Below are 24,338 nucleotides of genomic sequence, written 5' to 3'. Positions count from 1 at the left end.
ATTTTCTGAAAATTTTTTCTGAAATTTTTTTGACCAAGTCTGTCTTGCTATGGCTGATACCGTTTGGTTGGGGCAGAGTTCTAAGCAGGTGCTGCTGAGTCCTCTCCTCCGAAAAGACGCCTAGATAATCTAAACTAACCGTCGGCGGTGTTTGAACTTGACTCAGGCTAATGTGTTGATGTTTTGCTAGACATGCCTTATGCCGCCATTTTGTCGGCGGCCATTTTGCCGGAGTAGCCTTTGGTTATGGCCGCTCATGTTGCTGAGCCGGCTAAAGCGGTTTCTGCTCCTGCTGTTTTCTGGGCTGGCGGCCGCGGTCGTGGCTTCGCTTTTGCTTGCACTTTGTTCACAGGTATCTTCACTGGCGGAAGAATTTTCGTCTACGCGAGCTGAACTCCGTGCACTCCCTCCCGGGGTGACAGGATCGTCATCTTTGGCCAAGTTTGTGGCGGGCTCTTCCGCTGCGGTGACCAGAGCGGATGTTCACGCTGTTCAGGATGGGGACTAGGTTATCCCACTTTCGTTGGGTGTGCCGTCTCCTGGTGGTTCGCTGTCACAAGGTATGTCTGCTACACGAGTACCCGGGTTCTCCGGGGAAAGTGTAGCGCGTCTACAGTAAAAAGTAGCCATGGGCGTTGCGCTCACGGGTGAAAGTTCTGATACTCCGCCTGGCCATCGACCGCTAAGCGGCCGGTCAGGGGGGGGTAGGGACACTGTAGAGCGTACGGAAGGTTGTTGCTTTCTGCCGCGTCATTTGACGTTTGGTTAGTCTGTGCGGCTTCCGCTTCCGCCCTGGGGGCAGGAAGAAGACAGTTAAGATGGCTCTCTGTTTGACTATGGCAGTCAAGCAGGGGGTCACTGTCACAGGGTTGGTCTGCTACACGAGTACCCGGGTTCTCCGGGGAAAGTGTAGCGCGTCTACAGTCAAAAGTAGCCACGGGCATCGCGCTCACGGGTGAAAGTTCTGATACCCCGTCTGGCCATCGCCGCTAAGCGGCCGGTCAGGGGGGGGTAGGGACACTGTAGAGCGTACGGAAGGTTGTGGCTTTCTGCCGCGTCGTTGGACGTTGGTCAGTCTGTGCGGCTTCCGCTTCCGCCCTGGGGGCAGGAAGAAGACAGTAAAGATGGCTCTCTGTTTGACTATGGCAGTCAAGCAGGGCGTCAACTTCCGAATTGCGCTGAGGTGCATGAAGGCTGTCTGGACGATGGTGCTTACGCTTTGACGGATGGCGTCGGGTTCCTGTTGCCGTCTAAGTTCAAGCGCAGTGGTGCTTGCGACTGAAACGGCAGCAATCCACGGCCGGTTCCGCTTCCGTTTTTGCGGCTGTGGCTTCGGCCGTTAACACTGTGGTGTTTGGTAGGCGGCTCTCGTCAGCCTTCGGCTTTAGGTTCCGTTACTGCGGTTCCTCTGCCGTTACACAGGCTGCGTTCACTTCCTCTTCCAGTCTTTCAGCTGGGATGAGGCAAGTGGATGGAGAATCTGTTCACGAAGTTCCGGCTTCAGGGGTTTTTCCCTGCCTTTCCCTCTTCTTGGCATGTGTTGCCCTGTCGGGATTGGTTGCCGGTTCTCATCCTTTCGAAGTTCGTTGGGATACTGCTGAACAGGATGATGAGGGTATAGAAGATGTGGCTTCTGTGGCAGAGGGTGATACCTCTTTTTGCCTTTCGGCTAAGCTGCCGTCTTTTTGGCGCTGGCAGCAGGGGTTGCTACACGCTACTGTCCCGAAGGGGTTAGCGGTAGCATCGTCATATGCCGTCTTTTCTCCAGCTTTTTTGGCGTGTTTGTTCCTCCTCAGGATCAATCTGCGTACTCTAACGATGTTTTGGCCCCACCTCTGCCTTTGCTGGCGGCTTTTGGGGAGGCTTTGATTGCTGCGGTTTGCGGCTCCTTTAGCTGATTTGAGCCTTTGAAGGGAAGTCTTTGAACGTCTAGTTCTTAGCTCCTTCATCGGCGGTGGGGGAATTGCGGAAGGTTTCTTACGAGTCTACTTCCTCTCTTCTTCCTTCGGAGCAGCGCTTGGCTGAGCACCTGTTGTGGTGTGGCTTTAGCTTGCGTCATCCGCTCAAGTAGCGCATCGCTCGCTGAGCGTGTTGCGTAGGCTCGGTTAGCGCCAAGCCTAGGAACTTAAGGTTTTCTTTTGTTCTGCCTACGGAACTACCCCCGGGTAGCCTGGGGTTGACGGGCGTCCTTTTTTGGGATGTGTATAGCAAGGGGAAACTGTCTGTTTGTAAGAACAATTTTCCCCGGGCTGTAGAAGACACATTTATAAAGGATTTAGCTTTGCTGTTCGCATGGGAGAAGGCCTCGGCCGACAGTATTGGTCGGTTGGGAGTCGTTAATCTCTCCCTTGCGTGAGGATTTTCTTTCGTTTCCTCTTCTTTGCGAGTGGACTCTTCCCTATCAAAGGGAAGCTCACAGCAAAGAAAAGCCCTCGGTCTGTCTGATCAAGGAAAAGCGCTAAGCTGGCTGTTCTCAGCTTCTGCTGTTAGCTTATTCCCGGCTTGTCACGTTGCCAAATACCCACCATTTTATCCCCTCGGGGCTTCTTACTGGTCGGGTTCAGTGGGCAAACAATAGCACGTTTTCGTTCATACTATTGACAGTTATGTCAACTGGAGTCTGAGTGCTTGGATTCACTTTTCTTTCTGCCTTCGTGTTTTACACAGCGGCCGGAGGCGGATTAGGACTATCACTTTATTGGGGTCCTTCCTTGGGTCTTTTACGAAGATCGTGCTGATGTTTTCTTCCACGTTTGGGGGCACAAATGTCAGGGGATAACATGTGTTGTTTCAGTCAGACAGCACCTCAGTGGCCTGGTTTCTCAATAAGCAAAGGGGGGGCATCTCGCTCCTTAGTGTGGCCACATCGGGCATGCGAGATTTTGTTGTGGTGTTACCACCACGAGTTCTTTTTAGCAGTGAAGTACCTTCCGGAGAGGCTCTATGGCTTGGCAGACTCTCTAAGTCAGTTGGCCGAGTAGGTCCACACGGATTGGACTCTATCTCTCTATGCGCTTCTACTCCTTCTGGTGGTGTTGGAGGTGCCGCTGATAGAAGTTTTTTGCCTCATGGTACTATCACCTTCTGCTAAATGTTCGTCTCCCCGTTCCCGGTTAATACTCTCGATTTCACTATGGGCCCATTCTCATTGGTTGACAGCCCTTAAGGCCTTTAGGGCTGTCGGGAGGGCGCCGTTGTTTACACTTGAGCCACACGGGTGTCTACTGTTCGGGAGTCATGGAGACGCTCAGGGGCTTCTGCCTTTACTCCGGATTTGGTCTAGAGATCCCATAGGGGTCAGCGTCTTAGTTTTCATATCACATTGACTGGCTTGAAACAAAGGACGTAATATTAACGGAAAGAACTCCATTTCTCTCCGTTCATTGCAGGTGGCGGACATCCTATTTTGGCTTTCGAATTTTCTCCCATGTCTCTGTTTTGAGACGTTACGCGATATCAGTTGCACTGAACTGGCTAGGCTGGGAAATTTTTTCTCGTGGGCTCTTTGTAGCCAGCGTGACTAGGGAAGCCTCCCTTTTGGTTGGCTGAAAGCAGATCTCCAGTCCCGACTTGAGATTGGCTCCTAGTTTTGGAGCTTTTGAGATCGGTTTGTTGAATTCCTGGCAAAATTAGCCTTACTAATCTTAACACGGGAAGCGGTCATACTTACTCTGGTAACTTCCGAGGGAGGTGGGAGTAAGTTTGTTTTTCTATCGGGTTTTGCTATAGACATTTCTTTGGAGAAAGACTGATCTATGGTGCTTAGGTTTTGTTCGAATTTCGGACGAGTATTTAGAAACCTGGGGAACCAGCTCTGATAATACAATTCAATCCTTTTGCTTTATTTCGGCTCTGCTAGAGCCCTATTAGCCTTTTGAACTTTTCAAGGTGAATATTTTTCTTACTCGCTCTGATTAGTTTAGATCATCAGAACAAGGGTTTTTATTTATTTCCATCACTCTCGTGGAGGCATTGACTTAGTGAAGTCAGCCTTGGCTAGATGGTCTGCCACGTTGATTAGGCATGCCTTCAGTGGTGGCAAGAAAAGGGGGGGGGCAATCAGTCTTCCTTCTTCAGGCAGCACGGACTCAAGAAGTCAGAGTGTGGGCCTCTTCTTTACCTGTTCTCAAGTCCGAGAGACTTACATAGGTCATTAATGCAGCTCATTGAACGTGCGAGTACTTGGGCATGAGGTTCTAATGGCGGGATGTTTTAGGTACCCGCTATTATAGTACACGTTTACTGGACATCAGGAAATGCCTTTTAAAATGTTTACCTACGGGATGTTTCTGGTGCCCGGCAGTTCAGATCTTTCGGTTCTGCCAGCCATTGTAGCTGTAGGCTAGATACTGGCAAGATGTTGGCTTGGTTCAGGAGGCCAGAATCTTTTAGGATATCACTTAACACAGCAAGGTGTAAGGATATTGTGAATTTAATTTGAACCAAGGGTTTCTCCAGTTTGATCAGACAGGTTTTTTACCTGCTGATAAACATAGTCTGGGGTTGTTAGGGCAGTTTTGCCTCTCTCTGTAGCTGTGACGTATGAGGCAAGGGCATGGGCCTCCTCTTTGACAGTCCTCCGGTCAGGTCATTTAGGCTGAAGACTGGAGTAGGCTTACTGGCGGTCTGAGGTGGTTTTTTAGAAACTTCTTCCTCAGAGGTGTCTTGAGACAGGGCGACATTTCCGCGCTATCTGTTATGGTAGCCGCGGGACAGGTCCTAATATCATAATTCCACTAGATTCCCACTCTGCTTGGCCCTCTTTGGTGGCTGCAGGGCGGTTTATTGTGGGTTGATTTGGTGAGTACCCTCCTCCTATGATAGCAATCTGCTATATGTGAGTTGGGTAAGATATGTAATTTAATTAAAAATTTTAGTAGTAAATTTTCATTTGATTAATATACTTACCCAACTCACATCGTTTATTCCCTCCCGCCTCCCCGCTGTGGTGGTATGGGGGTCTAAAAAAGAAGTGAGTTGGGCTTCGTTTTGGAATGATAAGATGGTGGTGTATGCGCGCGCATACGGAAGTCAGGCTAGTGGTTAGTCTGGCATTATGGGATAGGTCACTCTCTTTTTTAGAGTGGTCTCCCTTGGTTACCAAGGGGACGCGTACAGCGTAACCAGCACTGAACTAGGGTTAATTGCTATATGTGAGTTGGGTAAGTATATTAATCAAATGAAAATTTACTACTAAAATTTTTAAATTAATGTCTCGAAGCGACATTGTTGAACGTGGTCAGCCATTCAGTGACAAAGATCATTATCATGATCGTGGGCATCATTGGAAAGAAGAAGAAGAATCCAGGTATTCCTGAAAGTGGGAATGGCTGGATTTCATTCCGAAGGCGGAAGGCAAGTCAGAAGAAGTAATGTGCCGATACGGACTATGGACCATGAACTATGGCATAATTTAGTTGCTCAATCTTCTTGGGGGGGGGGGGGGGGTCATTTTAGGTAAAAAAATCTCCAAAAAATCTTCACCCCCACCAGAGGCTTTGCCCCTGGAGCCCACTGGGGGCCTCCTGCGGCCCCCAGACCCCCGCCTTTGTAAGCTGAACTCACTTTTTCCAATGCTAGGCCCTGTATTTAGGCTAGCCGTAATCCCTGATATAAATTTCCAATCCTGATCTAATTGTTTTTTTCCATTAATATTGTTTCCAGATGAAGCTGACATTATAATATAAAGGAAGACGATGGAGAAACTGGATGATGAAGCTGCTGCCAAGTTTATTTCTGCACTGACCAAATCTGTGCAGACCTTGTGCCATGGTTTCCTGGATTTTCACACAGGTGTTGAAATCTTAGGTTATATTAACCTAAATGTGGACAAGGGATCTAAACTGCACTATGTATTAGAGGAAAAAGTGTGCAAAAATGAGGAGAATTCCACTTTGTTCATCAGCAACAGTTTTCATGCTCAAAACCAAAAACAGGACAAAGGAAAAGATTCAGAAAGTGAATCATCAGGGAGTACAGGTGCACATCGTTCGAATTCAACAGACAATGGTGAAAGGAGCAGAGTGTCCTCAGCAATATCAAGCATAAGTACTGCTTTGTCAAGATCACATGAGAAATTCCCTCTAGACTCTACCTCCAGTGCCAAAGATGCTGCTGACATGGTCCAATCCAGGCCTATTTCAAATACGTCTAAGAGGAAAGCATCAGATGATCTGAACAGTGATATTCGGTCAGCCAAATCCTCTCACATGCGATCCAGCCCAAGTCCAGTTTCCCATTTCCTCTCCCACTCTCAGTCTCCCCATGGACGGACTGGGCGGACTAGTCCCATCGATAGAAAACCCTCTGTGAGTGAGTTGCGGGGTGAGAACTCCTCGGGCACAGTGTTGCCTCAGACTGCTGGCATTAGCGGGGACGGTGCAGGAGACCTTGGAGTGAATCTTGCTGGCAGTGTTTTAGAGCGTGTTGATGATCACAGTAACTCAGACCTGCCTGACAGGGGAGATGACAGTGATGGGGACTTGGAAGTGACTTTTATTAAAGAAGAGTATATGGAAGGAGAGCAGTCATCCTGCCAGTTCGAAAATTCCACAGGGCAGTTTGGCAGGGGCACAAATCGAAGAGGTAAGCCACAATGTAGAGATATTCTTTGGCTGAGAAAAAGTACAGATCTTATTGGAGTTATGCTTATGATCTGGAATTTGCAAAGTTAGCTGGTAGAGTGTCAATACAATTGTTAATAAACTCAATATGACAAGTTGGAGCTATAAAGTAAAATAATTTTGCAATACCCAAACTATGGTGCAGGCCACAGGGATAGCCACACTACCATTTGGGTTGATGAGAACTCCACTGCAGACAAAGAAGTACCAAATGAAGAGCCGAGATGTCATACTCATAAAGTGGATCCCTAGACCGTGGCACTGTTTGTAAATTTTATTTTCAGACTTAGTTTCAACACGTTTAAGAAAGGTCTTTAACTTAGTTTAAGACTTTATTTCTTTTAAAATAATGTTTGCATAATTCATATTAATTGTCAGACTTGAGTGTTGTACAACTTGTAGAGACTGTGAAACTAATTGTATTTATCTGCTTCTGTGCCAGTGCCACTGTCAGACATCTAAGGAAGAAGTGGTCTTTTCATTGACAAATTTTAATTATTGTGTTGCAGCTTCATCTACTGATAATATGCCTGACGCTTCCTTGTACCCCATCTCACTTCATCCCTCCGCTTCAGCAACCTACGTTCCTGGTTCACAAGACATGGCTTCTGCTCAGCATTATGGTCCGTCCACATCATCACAACCAGGTGCTTCGGGTGTCAGAGGTAGGAAAAATTGAACATTCCTTTGCTTTTTCTCTTCTTTATGTGCTCATGAAAGAGTCACTATCTGATGAAGATTTTAGCCTGCCACTGGTGCAAATGATAACTGAAATAGCAGGACAGAAGCAAGTCAGAATTGGCTTGATTGTGGGTGTTTTCTGTTCAAATTACTTATAATTTACCTCTTTTTTTTTTTTTTAGTGTATCATCAACTGAACAGTTGAAGGCTTGGTTAACTTGAAGTGTAACAACTAACATTTCTCCATCACCTCTCGACCAGTCAAGAGGAATACTAAAAGAGAAGCATGTGGCGTATTGAACGTATGTACCATTGCAATTGTAAAACTAAAAGAGCTACACAACAAACAGGTCTTGTGACCGCTTACCAGGTGTGATTCTTCCTCAGATTGTGACTCGCTTGGTGTGTAGCTGTAGGTCTCCATACTGAATCCAAAGCCATATTTTCTTTTTTTATTCAGATTTTTGTGAAAAGCAGGGTTCGTACAGGTCATGGAAAACCTGGAAAGTCATGGAATTTGATTTTTAATTTTCCAGGCCTGGAAAGTCATGGAATTTCAATTCAAGTCATGGAAAGTCATGGAATTTAACAAAAATAAGAAAGAAAAATTAACCTTTAGCACGCCAGCGGCGATTTTCGTTGCCCAGCCAGCAGCGATTTGCGTCGCCAGCACAAGGCTTGTTCGTATGACCAACTTCTCGTTCGTATTTGCATACGAGAATAACGGTATTTTTAACGGCACTTGAGCCAAAGTGAGGCTCACTTCCTTCCGTTATCTCGTCGTGTCGTCTGCGCTGCATTTGAGTCGGTTTCGTCGAAGTTTTCTGCTTTTGTTTGCATCGATAAAGTACTTTGACCAGCAAACATTACCGATAATCTGACTGCGTAGCAAATCATGGCTTGACTTGCTTGTCGAAGAGACACTGCGTAGAAACTGACTCAAATTCAGTGCAAAGCAAGCCAGTGTCAAAACTGGCAGTGACAAGACGTAAAAAGTTTGCGTGTTCGGAAATGGCGACCTGTGGATCTAGTCATGGAAAATGTTTTTGAGGCTCATGGAAAAGTCATGGAATTTTGTTTCTAAAAACCAGTGTGGACCCTGGGAAAGGAGTAAGCATAAGAATTCCATGTACCAGGTTTACCTGAAGTAAAAGACTTCTTCCTTCCTGTGTAAACCATCATGTTATTGTTAGCCGTTGCCCTTGCAGATCTGTTTAGGCTTTCAGTTCCACACATGCACAGAGCATCCTCCCACTTAGACCCCCCTCATACCAACACTCATCAGCTAGTTGTTTTCTGTGCTGGTTGGGAATTTTTTTGACATTCGTTTTGCAAAATTATATCGCCTGTGTCAGTGGTCGTTCTTCAGATGTGTACACTTGGTACAAAAGGTGTGTAAATGGCATCGTTTTCTTTTATAAAGCTTGTATGCTTGTGTTTTCTCCTTTGAGAAGGAAGGCACCTTTAAATGCTTTGCGTACTACAGACCTGACCCACTTTAAGTTGAATAGGTGATCACATTTTTTTTTTATATAAAATTATGGCTTTGGATTCAGCATGCAAGAGATTCATGCTCCTGTGTCATCTGTCATGTTCAGAAAAGGTATGGACTCACACTAACAGGTTTGTTTAATTGCTTTCTTTGGAGTTTGCTTGTGTGTTGACATGAGCACTTGGAGGAGCGTTTATTTTAGATGACTGGTTTGTTGAGTGAGGAGGGTTTATTTCAATTCAGAAATATAGTAATCATATCCGTGGTTGGTGAAATAAATGTATTTCTAGGTTGGAGACTTTAATTAATATAAATACTCACAGATACTGCTCAGGATCAGGTGTCATAGCCTTGTTACAACTTACAGTTTTGGTAAGTCATTTATAAACTAGTGTGAAGTAATAGTATTACGGATTCTGCTTGAACTGTTGAAATGTACTTCTGGCAACTGAACAAGAAGGATGGTTTCAGTTTTCATGCTTCCTGTTACTGGGTATATATACTTCTTGATATGCCTAAAGATGGTAAAAAAAAAAAAAGAAGTTATTGTTAGGACAACCGGAACATCATTTCATGTGGTTCATTGTGTGATCAAAACATAAATGAGACAATGACAAAAGGTGACGTTTTCATGTCAGTATGTCCCAAATGACATCACCAGTACATTTTTCATTCTATCTAATCTGTTTTCGTTCTATTTTTTCTAATAACATGCGTTAACAATTGATTGCCAACTGGAATGGAAGAGCACAAAAAGTGTAACTTGATATGTAGTTTCTCTAGAGGGAAAAACATCTTCCACTTTCATGTCAGTGTGTCCCATGCAACATACATTTGCCAAACAGCTATGTGTAAGTAGATTATTTGTTAGTGGCATAGAAAATACTGATCAACAATCAAAGTCAGTGTTCACATTCATTTTCTACCTATTTCTTATTTGTTTATTCTTTTGGCAATGGTGAAATGTCAGCAATCGTGTGTCATTCGGGACAGTAGACATGACACCTGACCTTTTGTCACTGTCTCACATGCACTTGTGCAACTTGATTCACCTAGTTTTACAGTTATAACTTAAAACATCAATCCACAGTATCAAGAATTGAGTACTCTAGCCTTTAGTGTCATATTTTCATACACCTAATAAGTTAATACTAATAGTGGTATGGATTCCATTGTTCTGTGTTTGTCATAATTTACTATTTAGCCTTCTGTGTGGTCATCAAAATAGTAAGAGGTTTTCCAGTGGTTGTAAGCATACACACTGATTGTTTGTATGTGTGCCGCTAATGAGTATTAGTACTATCACTGCTAAAAGTAAAACTAAACTTTGCTCTAGTTGATGTTCTGTTCGACTTATAAAAGACAAAATCACTGATAAAAACTTGACAAGCAACCTCATATTATAAAAATTAGTTTAGGTTTGTCTTTGTGCTCACTAAACAAAAACATGCACACACCATATTGATATTATTACTGTTTTCTCCATGACTACAACTACAACTTTAGACCAGCTTGTTCAACATGGTTTTAGGGTCATCCCGGTAGTGGTAAACTGGTATAGGCAAAAATACCGTTTGAATGTATGTGCATGTTTGAGCTGACTGGCAAACGGTATCATTGTGGAATTCATGGCACTCTGCTCTTCTGGAGAATTGGAGATGTTTTCTCATTGGAACGGACAGTCGCATAATTTATTGTACTTTTGATGAGCTCTGAATTTTAATAACTTATCAATGATGATTTCATTGTTACTTACGCCTTATTTAGTTTTACTTTTAGTATTTCAAATACACTGGGGATTGGCGGAAAAGATGGGCATGTTGTTGCAAAAGATTAGTATCGACTGTTTTGACAGAATCATTGAATCATCAATGAATGTAAGTTTTTCGTGAAGTTAGGTGGAAAATAATGTCACTCACCCCCTCAGGGCTTTTTCCGATATCTGTGACTTGTCACTGTTTTCTTGTGTGATTCTGTTAAGGGAAGGATGCGTGTATCACTGTATGTATGTTTCTACGTCTTCATGCTTTTGATCTGCAAGTGGATGAATAGATCTGCTATAAGTATAAATTTGTGTTAAATGAAAATAGATTCTGAATGTGATGTGAATTATTAATATTATTGATGTCTCTGGACGAAAACTTTGTGTGAGGAACCATAAATTGAAATTCAGGGCAGTTGGAGCCTAGTTTGATATCCTTATCAGGTTTGCCTGTGGCAAATGCTTGAATTATTTAAATGGGACTTAATTCTGTCCCAGTCATACGTTTAAATTAAATGGGTGCTTTGCAGAGTTATCTGCTGGACGCTTGCTCAATCCATGACAATTTTCTGATGTTGAACAAGTCTTAAGGTTACTGGTGATGATATGGTGCATTGCTTTCTTTATATGAATCGGTTACCTCAAATTCTGATTCTGCAGACACAGTTTGTCAGGGATCATCTTGTTGCTCTGGAAAATGTTTAGCTGTGTTTGGCTGTGTAATATTTGGTGGGGGAAGGAGATTGGATAATCTATGAATAAACGATTAAAATTTAAATGAAGTTGACCTGAATGAAAAGTTAGTTGCTTCTACTTGTAGGCAAGACCAAGATGTGACAACATAGTGTTTCCTCATATAAAAAGAAGAAAAATAGGTCATTTTATCGAATAGTTTAAATTTGTGTCAGTATGTTTGTATGTGGAACGTGTCCGAAAAATATGTTAATCATCTTGTGCATCAGCATGTAGTGAAACTGGAAATAAACTGTCAGTGTCATGAAAATACTGTGTTGGCTTTTTTTCTCTTTGTATTCTGTGTGCACAAATACTGACCCAACGTTCTTTAGTTGAGAGTTGTCCGATGTTCTTCTGTTTTGAGGTGTTACTTTTACTCTTGGTCATTTCAGTAGTCTATTTCTGAAGTACACATGTTTGCCATTAGGTTAAGTTAAAGTGTGTGTGTCTTGTTCTCAAGTCTGTTGTATGCAAGGAAAGAACTTGTGTTATCTTGAGAGGTATGTTGTGCTTATTCCTTGATTGATTCATCAGAGACTTGCAAGTTTAGAAAGTGTAATCTTTGATGAAAAGTGAAAGTGTGATGACTGAGTTTGATGTGGTTTAAATGATTAAGTTGTCTGAGTTGGTTGTTTTGAATCAGGGGGTCAATGGTGCTTTGTTTACCACATTGCTGGGCTACCAGAAGTTTTCACTGTGGATAAGAGACTGCAAGCTCTTGAAACCATGTTGTCAATCTGGCTGTTGATTTGTATAGATCCTCATGATAAACTACATATTTTGTAGCATTTAAAAGTGCCATATCATGGATTTATACATGCCTAGCGCAGAGGCGCACATATGGGTTGATAAGTATTTTTTATATATATATATATATATATGTACATATATATATATATATGTATAATTTTTTTCTTTCAATTTTTGGATCATAGTTTTTCATGGGTTTTATACTTTAAATTTGTTTGATGCTTTGAGTTTGTTGGCTGGATTTGCATGGACTGTTTGGACTTGCCATGGAATGGATTGTGATGGAAGTGGGAAGTAAAGTGAGCTGTTTGGTTTCCTTTCAGGTGTGTATGGGTGGACGCCAAGTGAGCGCTTTGGCACAGTGGGGATGGCCAGAAACATGTTGACTGGCAGTTCCGCCACTTCTGTGGGCATTAAAACTTACACTTGCCATATTTGCAAATATTCCACTACGTACTTGACTAATTACAAACGCCACATGCGCAGGCACACTGGACAGTTGTTTCGCTGTGAAGTTTGTGGTGTCCAGTATAACTGTCGGTACTACCTTCAGAAGCACATACTCAGAAACCATGGGTCACAGCCTACCAATGCTGAAGGTCTTGAGTCATCTTCTGGAGTTTTTGTGAACTCGGGCAGCGAAAGGGTAACTGATTATGTTGGTGCCTGTGTCTCTGAGGAATCAGGAGCAGCTGCAGTGACTGTTGAGTCTCCTTATGTTGGTGTTAGAAGAAAAGATGATGCAGGGGGCACAGAGCAGGCTTGATTTTCAACAAATGCCGGAGTTAGAAGCCAGAAAGAAAGGTCAGCTGCCGATGTGAAGTCTGCAGGGTTAGTCCCATGGACTGGGGATGCACAGAGCCATGACTGATTTAACTAGTGTACATTTTTCACTGTGAATGGGGATTTCAGTATGGTTTTTATTGAACCGATGCCTACCTCTGGCAAAAGTGACATTCTCAAGGCTATCTCAGTCTGTCAGAATAGTGCAGGAAACTGAAAGTGAAAGGCGCATGTACGTGTTTCCATATTTGCTCTTCCATATTTGCTCGGAACAAATGTTGTGATGGGATCTTTGTGGAATCTTGTTTTGCTGTCAAACTGAAAGCCCCGAAAAGGCTCTGAAGAAGACAGCAGGTTGTTTAAAAGGCATTTTGTTGGCACTGGTGTAGCTTGACTTGGTTCATCCTTACATGCTTGGGACAAGGATTATAATCATGTAATTGTTCTCTGTCTCCCCTCATGTATTCCAGTTAAATTCATACTGTGACTTTTCATGACTTGCCATTGTCATTTGCATTTCTTGGTGTTATATTTATACTGACAGAGTAGGGCAGGGGTTAATGGGATTCATAAAGTCATGTGTTATTTATATTGTTGAGACAAGGAAGGCATTGACATCTTGCAAAACTGTTTCCTTGCAGATGCAGAACTATTGGGCCAAGATCAGTATGCCTTGCCAGAGAATTGCAGTATATTATGCTCAACAACAGATTGTGATGAACATTTGACCTCTGCATACTCAGATAATATGATACTTGGATCAGATAGCTTTAACAGAAGGGTTTACCGATGCAAGATGTGCACCTACTCCAACTTGAGGCTGTTCAATTTCAAGCGTCATGTACGCATGCATTTTGGGGTGAAGTTTGTGTGTGATGTCTGCGGTGTTATGATCAGTGATAGGTACAAGCTAAGTTTGCACAAAAAAGCTAAACATGAATAATGACTCCAGGTACATCAGGGATGTTCTTACAAATTCACACCTAGCTCTTCAGAATCAATAGGACATTTGACCGCTTTCAGAAATGTCAATAGGACATATTTTTTGGCAAAACACTGTCCATGGAATGGCTCCAACATCATATGCACACACACATGCTTTAACACACACACACATATAGTGTATATACACCGAACATTTTTGCATACATTGTTTTATTAATTTAGTTCCAAATAGGACACGCACAACAAAAAACAAACATGATCTAAAAAGCAACCAAAACCTTCAGCACTCTTTTTTTGGTTGTCTCACAAACTGCATGATTTCACTAGAAATTAAATACTGAGGAAAAAAAGTCCGTTTCAAAACAGATTCGACAAAGCAGTATGGTCTCTTTGCTGTCAAGGTCTAACCAACCAAAAACGGGTCAGCCAAGAATAGTTGAAAGACCGTTTCTGTGGATTTCCTGCTGTGCCGACACCATGTCCTGTACAAAAGACAAAACTTCTCTTTCCGTGGTTGTATCAGTTTCAGCGGTGACACTGTCATTGGCACTGTCATTTTCAAGTATGTGGCTCGCCGCGTTTTCACATGTTTTTGACCCAAACATAGCACAGGATGCCGTTAAAAAGCCAAAGGTCTTCAGCTTTTGTTAATCTTTGGCAGGCCTTAATTTTATTTCAGTAGCATAATTCAATGTGCTTCGTCAAAATGTCTCGAACTGAAAGCAAACGCAAGGCTTATAGTTAGTTGGAGTTGTCTCCCGTACTCCTAACTTTAGTGTGCTGCAAACGGCTCATATCGCAAACGGTTCGGAATTCCAGAAAACGCAAGATCAGCACTACACAACTTCAGTGCACCTGTATGTGAGAGTGCTCGGTCGCTTTTTAAAAATGTGTATCTTGGACGGAAAATATCGAATATCACGCTGTCCGGAGGAATGGAGTTCTTATCGGACAATGACAGCGCTCTGTTCAAAACGATAGAACATCAGACCGCCATGCGGCTATGTGAATCGGACATTTGAGCCTTTCAATCGGTCTATGTCCGATGTCCGACGCCTAACGACATCCCTGTTATATGTTATGGTTGTTGGGGAAACAGTGTGGTTGTACCTGGCCTTTTTGATGGAGTATCATTGATCAGTGTTTGCGGCGCTTGACGTTTTTTGGGGGGGGCATGATGTGATTTTCAGATCATTGTTCTGTGAGTTAGATGTGGTTTCCAAACTGCCGTTACTGCTTCAGTAAACGCACATGAAAGTCAGAGAAGTGCAACTTTAGTGAAAGGACTGAAATGCAGTGATGATATTTAAACACAGTGATGACGCCAGTGGAGGAAGTTATATGACTGTCTTTTCGGGTAATGTGGTTTCATCCTGTGCTTATTCCAAGTGAAATAGAATACTAAACTTGCTGTCTGACTAATCTTATTTCGTGTTCACCTCACAATCATGCCTGTTTCAGTGCAAGTGTTATTTTAGACAGCATTTCTTTGTGGTCACCTTTTGGGCAAGTGAACCTATTTCACGTTTTTTGTAACTGGGCTGTGTTTGTCAATATTCTATTGTAAGTTACAACTACACAATGTTTGTGCCAACTTACTCTCAAGTGTGTGTGTCTGAATCAGTACCATGGTCAAGGATAGTTTGAAGTCAAGTTTTGGTAAACATTGTAAAAGCTGAATGAAGACAGGATGTCATTTTCTTGCAGGTGAACCTATGCTGGCAACTGGAAGACCTGTCCCTGAAAACTGTGATTATGTTGGACTTACTGAGGAATCTGGATATACAGGAGCTAATCATGTAGGACAGTCTAATGCATACTTGCCTCTTGTGTGTTTTGAACCTTCTGGCAGAAAGGTGTTCAAGTGCCGTCTCTGTCATTATGTCAACGATCGCATGTTTAATTTCAAACGTCATTTACTAAGCCACGGTGATCTGAAGTCACAGTGTGACCTTTGTGGTGGCTACTTTCGGTGGTTGGACAAGCACAAGAAATCGAAACATTCTCTCCCCCCGTCATTTCCGGGGATGTTCTGAAGTGTTTTTGTACCCAGTCTGTAGTGCTGGATGTTCTTGTCAAAGTGTGTTTCATCTCAGATCATTCTTTCTCTTGACCAGTTGATGTTCTAAATAATCTTAATTTTCCTGGGAGTAAGAGAACTGTTTCTTTCCCTTTCAGATTCTCTTTACTTCTGGGGCCTTGAGGCAAGCAGTGGAAAGAGAGCTCAGGAAATGAATCTTGGGTTTACTAGCAAAGGCAGCAAGAACAGTCAGTCAGAGGGTCATGATTTCTTTAGGCCAAAATTGAAGCATTACCAATGCAACCAGTGTGATTATTCAAACAATCGACTGTTTAATTTCACAAGACACATGCGTAGGCATACGGGTGAAATGTTTGAATGTGAGTTGTGTGGTGTGAGGTACAACTGCAAATACATGATGACCAAACATAATAGAAATGTCCATCCGCAGCTTGCTATTGATGTGGACGCATCAGTTAATGACAGCTTGTAAGGTGCACCTACCTTTGGTATTCTCTGTACTTACATGTATTTAATTAATTGTTTATTTTATAATGTATGATTGTTGGTCTCAATTTGAATTGTGGCATAATTTTTATACTGTATACAGTTGTAACTTGTATCATAATTTTTTTTCTCTGTACATGTTTTGTGCATACATTTTGGGGTTTTATTTATTTATTTATTTTCTTAATTTTTAGTCAGGAATTAGATTTGTGTCAAATGTTATTCATGTGTTGATGCAGAATTCTACTTAAGTAAAAATGGACTATTGAAACACTGACAAATGAGTTGCTTTTAAAGTTTGTTTATGGTTTTCGACGTATTTTGAATCTCTTTGTCTTTGCTCGTCTATCGAACTTGCGCATGTGTGTGTATACACACACACACACACACACACACACACATGTACTTACGTCATGGTTGTGGACATACATATTGTTTCACAGCTGCATTTTCATCTATTTAACCTTGCTTCAAAACAGTGCATGTCTACATTACATACAGCAGTATATTTAGAGCGTGGTTTATATCGGGAAAATGTAACGTTCCCCTTTCGAATGCTCATCATGTAAGCTGTGTCAATCGTTTCAGAGTTGTGCATCACATGAATATGACAACTGTTTGCAGTTTGTCACATGCAGAATTTCTGTGACTCGTCATCCGTTTTGCACTGCTTGAAGTGAAACTGTGCGTCAAAGTCTGCTTGTGTGAAGTCCTGCTTTCATTAAAATTAATGTGACCAGTACATTGCGAGATCTTGTATAATAAACAAGACAGTTCAGAAACTCCATGCCTGCGGCAAAAATGTAACCACACCAAAGCAGGGGTTGATTGTAGGAAGAAAAAAGGTGAGGCTTGGTAGTGAGTGTGTGTGCGTGAGCTTGCTTTGAAGCCCCCTGTTAAAGAGCGTTGTTCTGTGCTCTTTCAGGCACGCAAGGCCAGCAGGGGGCGCCACGGCAGCTCAGGCACAACAGTCTCACAGGCTTCAGGGTTGGGGAGGCTTCGTTCACTCCCCCACTGGCTCACCATGCTCATCCCACTGTTGCTCATCATGTTGCTGGATTCCCTGTCCTGGATCTGAGTATCAAATCAGAGCCCAGAGACCCTGCCTTCTTCATGTTCAACTGCGAGCAAAGACGAAAAAAGAACTCCTTGCTTCCCACTGTGAACGATGGTGACCCACCTGAGCAGACACGGCTAAAAGCCAAAGAGAAATCCAAACTTTACAGACAGAAGCAGAAAATCCATCGTTTGACAGACTCTACATATGATACAGTCTTTAGGCATCAGGTTGCCGAAAGAAAGCGGAGGCAAAGAATGAGGGAAAAGATCAACAAATATAAAGTGTATGGCAGTGGTTTCAATATATAGCAAAGTGAAATTACCACTACACAGGTTTAGGTTCTAACAAAAATCCATAACTGACGTGCTGCCTCAAAATATTGAGCTCGCCTTTTTGACTCACATGCGAAGCAAAAGTGAGTCTATGTACTCACCCGAGTCGTCCGTCCGTCCGTCCCCCCCGTCCGGCCGGCCGGCCGAACTTTAACGTTGGATATTTCTTGGACACTGTTCAGTCTATCAGTACCAAATTTGGCAAGATGGTGTATGATGACAAGGCCCCAAAAAACATACATAGCATCTTGACCTTGCTTCAAGGTCAAGGTCGCAGGGGCCATAAATGTTGTCTAAAAAACAGCTATTTTTCCCATTTTCTCTGAAGTTTTTGAGATTCAATACCTCACCTATATATGATATATAGGGCAAAGTAAGCCCCATCTTTTGATACCAGTTTGGTTTATCTTGCTTCAAGGTCAAGGTCACAGGAGCTCTTCAAAGTTGGATTGTATACATATTTTGAAGTGACCTTGACCCTGAACTATGGAAGATAACTTTCAAACTTAAAAATTATGTGGGGCACATGTTATGCTTTCATCATGAGACACATTTGGTCACATATGGTCAAGGTCACTTTGACCCTTATGAAATGTGACCAAAATAAGGTAGTGAACCACTAAAAGTGACCATATCTCATGGTAGAAAGAGCCAATAAGCACCATTGTACTTCCTATGTCTTGAATTAACAGCTTTGTGTTGCATGACCTTGGATGACCTTGACCTTGGGTCAAGGTCACATGTATTTTGGTAGGAAAAATGTGTAAAGCAGTTCTTAGTGTATGATGTCATTGCTAGGTTTAGTTATTTGACCTTGACCCTCAAGGTCATGTAAAGGTCAAGGTCAAGCATGTGAGTCGTATGGGCTTTGCCCTTCTTGTTTTTATATTTTTAATTTTTTATAGCTTTTGTGGGTGCAGTAGCTTATGAAATCAGTGTTTCTGACTCCTTAAAGGGTATCTAAAAATGTAGGGTGTAGTTTAAAAGTTTCTTTAAATAGTTTCCTGATTACTGGGGGTTTATGACGCTCTATTATCAGACTTGTAATGTTGACTAAAAATTCATCTTGCGGTTGAACTGTATCCATAGCTGCACTCAGTTACCAACCAACACGATCATGAGGTGTCATTTCAGTGGAGAAAACAAGTGGCTCATACCTTGTCTTAAGTTTCTTATCCAGTTAAAGGAAATCAGAGAAGAAAAAACTGCCTCAAGTATATGCATGGCTCCATGGACTGTACTAAAAGTTCAACCAAATCTCTTTTTTTTTCTTTTGATTGAGGAGGTGTTTGGTTTGGGAAAGTCAAGTCCATGGAGCCATGCATATACTTGAGGCAGTTTCTCAAGCCAGGCACTATGATTCCTAGTATAAAGTACTCAACATGGTTTGCTCCTAAACACGCCATTTTTCGCACAGTGCTGCTGCTCAGCTTGAATGGCACTTAACTTTTGAAGTCCTGATTTATAATTATATCGCACAGAAATCCACAACAGATCAAGTTAAATCCAGAGATCTATCCCGTAAGATGAAATGTGATATAGTGTCATTTACAGACACTTTATGTTGAAATTTATATAATGAGCGTCAGTTATTGTTGATCCTTGGGCTGCCAAGACAGAAAAAGAATGACAATTTGCATGAGAAATGTTTTTCTTGTCCGGTTAAGGGAAATCCAATGGAAAAAAATGGCTCATCTTTACTTTCCTCAGGCATGGGAATTGTCCGCCGAAAGGCAAATTTCCGCCGATTATTTTTTTTGTTCCGCCGAAAAAGCAAAAGTGTCGGCCGAAAAAATAAATGGGGGAGGCAAAAATGGTTCTAAAAACTGAATTTAATGGCACTTGGAGCTCAGATGACACCAAATTGCACAATTTGGGTTCTTTGGAGAATTTTTTTCCGGGGGAGCATGCCCCTGTACCAGGCTAGGCGCATCGCGCCGTCGATTTTGATATTATTTACACATTTTCAGCCTTTTTTACTTTTTCCAATTCCCATGCCTGTTTCCTAAAGCACGCCTCTCACTGGTTACAATGAAAAACTATTTGGCTGAACTGAGTGACGTGAAGTCCATCAGGCAGTTTTTCAAGCCAGACACAATGATTACTAGTTCATATGAAGTGCTTCCCATGTTTTGCCCCTGAATCCACATTTTTTCACTCAATACTGCTGCTCAGCTTGAATGGTTCTATACTTTTGAAGTCCTTCTGATTGATACGGCACAGAAATCCACAATAGATCGAGTTAAATACAGATATCTTTCCCATGAGATGTTATTATGTGATAATTATAGTGTTATTTACAGAGAAATGGTTGGTGTTTACATTTTTGATAAGTGTCGATTATTTTTGATCCTTTATTGCTGCCAAGAAATGAAAGCAATCTGAGAATTTGCATGAGAAATATTTGTTTTGATTTTTGTAATGAATGATAGTTTTGTTCTACATTCAGACTTGTGTCTCAGGACCCCCCCCCTCTCTCTCTATCTCTCTGTCTCTCTCTCTCTCTCTCTCTCTCTCTCTCTCTCTCTCTCTCTCTCTCTCTCTCTCTCTCTCTCTCTCTCTCTCTCTCTCTCTCTCTCTCTCTCTTTTGGATCCATTGTTAAGAGGGAACTGATGCGGTAAGAAACTGTGCTTCCGGTAATGTTATTATTAGATTGTTTTATCAACACTTATGTACTAACAGGCTTTTGTGTATTTTTCAAGAAAAAGATATGCAAACAAGGCATATTAAAGAATAACGTTTTATGCTTTGCTTTCCATTAGGAATAAGAGTAGAAAATGAACATAAGTTGATTTGTGTTTACTTTCCCATGCTTTAATTAGATAAAGAAACCAACTGCTTACATCTCTGTATTTCAAACAGATGAATAAATGGGCTGTGAGCAGTGATTTTACTGGTTGTACATATATATATATCAGGCTATTTGCACAGTGATACCTTTTAAGGCCTTGCTTTTCACATTCACTTCGTTTTACATTTGTTGAAATCCTTTGCTTGTCCATTCTCTCACCTCTCATCTCGGTTTCTTTTTTTGACGAATCAATAGTTCTGCTTTTTTTGTTTAATGATTTGAAGCTATATACTGGGTATATACGTGCATTTAGACCTATTCATTTTGAGTTTGAATGCACATAAAAGTCATTAATGAATGTACACTGGCATCTTTGTATGCTGTTTGGTGCTATACTGCTTGATTAAAAGGCTTTTAACAGGAGTATTGGTTTAAATCAGTAAAGTTGATATCTGAGTAATGAAAAGAATTTGTGTGATGATGGTGGTTTTGACTAAGTGAATGAACACAGAATGCACCACAACACGTGACAATGATATGGATCAATAACACTAAAGAAGTGCCAAGGCATTTCATATAAAGTGGACTGCATGACCATCTCAACATCAACAACAAAATAGCACACACCAAACATGACAACAGTCTGGGATACAATGTATCCTCAAAATGCAGTACTTTCTTAAAAACATGAAACTGAAAGTGTTACACAGTGAATGTCTCATCTTGTAAAGAAGTATTGCATATGTTACGTATACAGTGAAAGCCTTAAAAAAAAAAATTAACGGACACCCCCTCACCACCACTTTAAGTTAACTCTCTCTCTCTCTCTCTCTCTCTATCTCTCTCTATACAAAACCATAACCCTTTTCTTATTCCTATTTACATTATGTACGTCTAGTCTGTAAGTAACAATAACCTTGTCAATTTCACTATCTATATTATGTGCGTCTGTATTAAGTGTTTGTATAAGGGACAGGTTGTAAGATTAGGCTTTGCCTAAAACCTCTATCCTTTGGTAATAAAGTTCAGTTTCAGTTTCAGTTTCTCTCTCTCTCTCTCTCTCTCTCTCTCTCTCTCTCTCTCTCTCTCTCTCTCTCTCTCTCTCTCTCTCTCTCTCTCTCTCTCTCTCTCTCCCCCACTGTGTACCAACTTTATTTTGGTGTGACGTTTGTTGCTTTAAAAGCAAGATATCTATTTGACTGTATACATATGGAGGAGTGTTGCATTAGCTTATTCCATAGGAGCACGGTTGACATGGACTCATTGGCTGCTCTTTGCAGGTGACTTCTCAGGCCTCCAAGGCCACCAAGCAAGATGGTTGGCCAGTGAGTCCATTGTTCCGCTTAATCGAAAGAAACAAGATGAAAACATTGAGCGCCAGAACAAATGGGCGCTGAACCACTTCAGAGGTATCTACCCTTTTGACAGAATTCATCTTTTGGTGGTCTGTTAAAACAGAACGTGTCAGTTGTAGCAAAACAATTTAGTTAAGTTAGCAGAAGAAAAGTAGATTTGAGTAAATATAGCATTAGTGTACATCTCAAATGGTCACATGTTAAAGACATTGAGTTAAATGTTTATAGTACATTTGCCAAAAATACAGGACCTAATGCATGATTTATTGTTCAAATCTAATGGAAGGAGCTTCGAATAGACTGGTTTTTGAGATGTTCAGAAATATCCTGTGTTAACAAAATTAATCAGAGGTTAAAATTAGGCAGTACCATGCCTTGTTTTAAAAAAATTTTTATATCCCTTGAAGAATTCTGAGAAAAAAAAATTAAAAGAGCTTTTGACTGCCTTTCAGATTGGCTGACACAAGAATGCATTCCCACAGACTTTGAAATGAAAGCTGTAGAAGAGATTGACAGACTGTTATCTCAGTTCTTTCGACATGCCTGCAAGAAAAATGGAGAACCGTTCTCTGCCTCTGCCCTCTTAGCCATCCGATCAGCTCTGACACGACATCTCAAAGGACCGCCTTTTTATCGAAACATCACTGTGGCCACGGACACTCGAATGAAACGATCTCAAAACAGCCTTGAGCAAAGGCTATCGCAGGCAGGAATGTTGCAGCCAGTCTCTAAAGCTGAGCGAATCACTCAAGAGGATTACACAAAGTTGTATCAGTCTGGGCTACTCAACAGTGACAACCCCACCTCCCTGCTCTACAAAGTCTGGTTTGAACTGCAGTGGCACTTTGGCCGGCCTGGCGGTCGCAAATCTTGGAGCAGTATTCCTGCAAGCTGTTTTGTGTTTGATTCTGATGAGAAGGGTGAATTTGTGTACATGCGTTCTGTTGAATTCCAAGAGGGTTCGGGTTTGTACACTGGGTCCTCTCATAGAATGTACGCTCAGGGTGGACCGCTTTGCCCTGTCTACTCTTTGAAGCTGTACTTGAGTAAACGCAATGCATTGTGTGACGCCTTTCTTCAGGTGCCAGACAAAGCTTTCATCAAAGAAGCTCAAAGCTGGTACCAAGCAGAGGGCCTTAAGGAGTACAAACTGGCCAGTTTTATGAAGACCATCTCTGCTAAGGCACAGTTGAGTAAAACCTACACCAACTTGTCAATCTTGCCACTGTTTCAGTCGCCTGTCGTAGCTTCTGGTACTGGCCTCTCCTGTCCACCTTACTCACATGTTGAGTTAACTGAGGTACCTGATACCTGAACTTCACTGAACCAGTGATTGAAGTATGCTGCTTGAACTCCACACTAATAAATGTAGGGCTTGACTTTGCTTTATTGTGTTCATAGCAATGTTTGCTGCCTTAGAAAGAAGTGCAAGTTTAAGTTGTTCTGTCATAATTGACTACTGACTGGTTTGGTTTCTCTGATAACAATGGTGGCAATCATGAAATGCTGTGAGCCTGTGTACTGAATCTTTCTTCCAGCGTGTGCGGATGTTAGTAATTTGCTCTTTACACCCCCGGTATAGGGGTGTGTATAGGATTCGGTCGATGTGTTTGTTTGTTTGTGTTCGCATATAGATCTCAAGAATGAACGGACCGATCGTCACCAAACTTGGTGAACAGCTTCTATACATTCCTGAGACGGTCCTTACAAAAATTGGGACCAGTCAAACACACGGTTAGGGAGTTATTGGTGGATTAAGATTCTACAAGGACTTATAGAGGGACATATTAATGGTCAAAGGGAAATAACCTTCTCAGTTGGTGGCAGTGAGAATGGTAAGGACGGGGGTGTTTTTCCTACCTCGGAGGAATTTCTTGTTTCATTTAAGTTTTAACTGCTGGGTAGCAGTACGTTGTATCTTTGGACAATGTGAATTGTAGAGGCTTGTTTTGCGTAAATGCCTTTTTCACCTTCCCAGGTTAAAGACAAGTTTTTGAATACTCGCAGTAACATGGCCCGTGTAGATCATTACAAATCTACCTGCGTCATCAACTATCAGCAGTTTTTAATGCTGTCAGTACATCATGCATGTGTAGTATCTAGAACTGTCATTGAGTTGTTGGAGGTTTTTTCACAGGCATGGGAATTGTCCGCCGAAAGGCAAATTTTCGCCGAATTGGGTTTTTGTTCCGCCGAAAAAGCAGAAGTTTCCCCCGAAAAAAAAAATGGGGGAGGCAAAAATGGTTCTAAAAACTGAATTAAATGGCAAACTTGGAGCTAAGATGACACCAAATTGCACCATTTGTTTTTTTTGGAGAGAACAAAATTCCGGGGGGGCATGCCCCCGGACCCCCCTAGTAAGGCTAGGTGCTTCGCGCCGTCGACTTTGTTATTACTTACAAATTTTCAGCCTTTTTTACAATTTTTAATTCCCATGCCTGTTTCACTGCTGTTGTGTCATTCGACTTACCGTAGGTGATGGATGATGAAGTGAGTTTGGT

General features: G+C 42.0%; 1 protein-coding gene across 43 annotated transcripts in view; it reads left to right on the top strand.

Annotated features, from left to right (window-relative positions):
• The window catches only part of LOC138981714 (zinc finger and BTB domain-containing protein 34-like), an 89,296-nt gene that overhangs the window by 6,693 nt on the left and 58,265 nt on the right, over positions 1-24,338 (top strand). For 36 of the 43 annotated variants that reach the window (XR_011460697.1, XR_011460696.1, XR_011460699.1 and 33 more), the window contains exons 2-3: positions 5,665-6,585; positions 7,133-7,288. Coding sequence is in view for 39 of the 43 variants with exons in the window: in XM_070354756.1 (XP_070210857.1) it covers positions 5,697-6,585; positions 7,133-7,288 (1,045 nt within the window). In the remaining 4 variants the exon portion in view is untranslated. Of the gene's footprint in view, positions 1-5,664; positions 6,586-7,132; positions 7,289-12,366; positions 13,441-13,467; positions 16,631-17,223; positions 20,906-21,762; positions 21,892-22,289; positions 24,279-24,338 lie in introns of those variants that run through there. The other 7 variants (XR_011460695.1, XM_070354737.1, XM_070354765.1 and 4 more) reach the window with 7 other exon arrangements.

Source organism: Littorina saxatilis, linkage group LG12 (assembly GCF_037325665.1).
Source record: "Littorina saxatilis isolate snail1 linkage group LG12, US_GU_Lsax_2.0, whole genome shotgun sequence".
NCBI classification, from domain to species: domain Eukaryota; kingdom Metazoa; phylum Mollusca; class Gastropoda; order Littorinimorpha; family Littorinidae; genus Littorina; species Littorina saxatilis.
The sequence above is the reverse complement of the archived record's forward strand: the minus strand, read 5'-3'. Positions and strand labels throughout refer to the sequence as shown.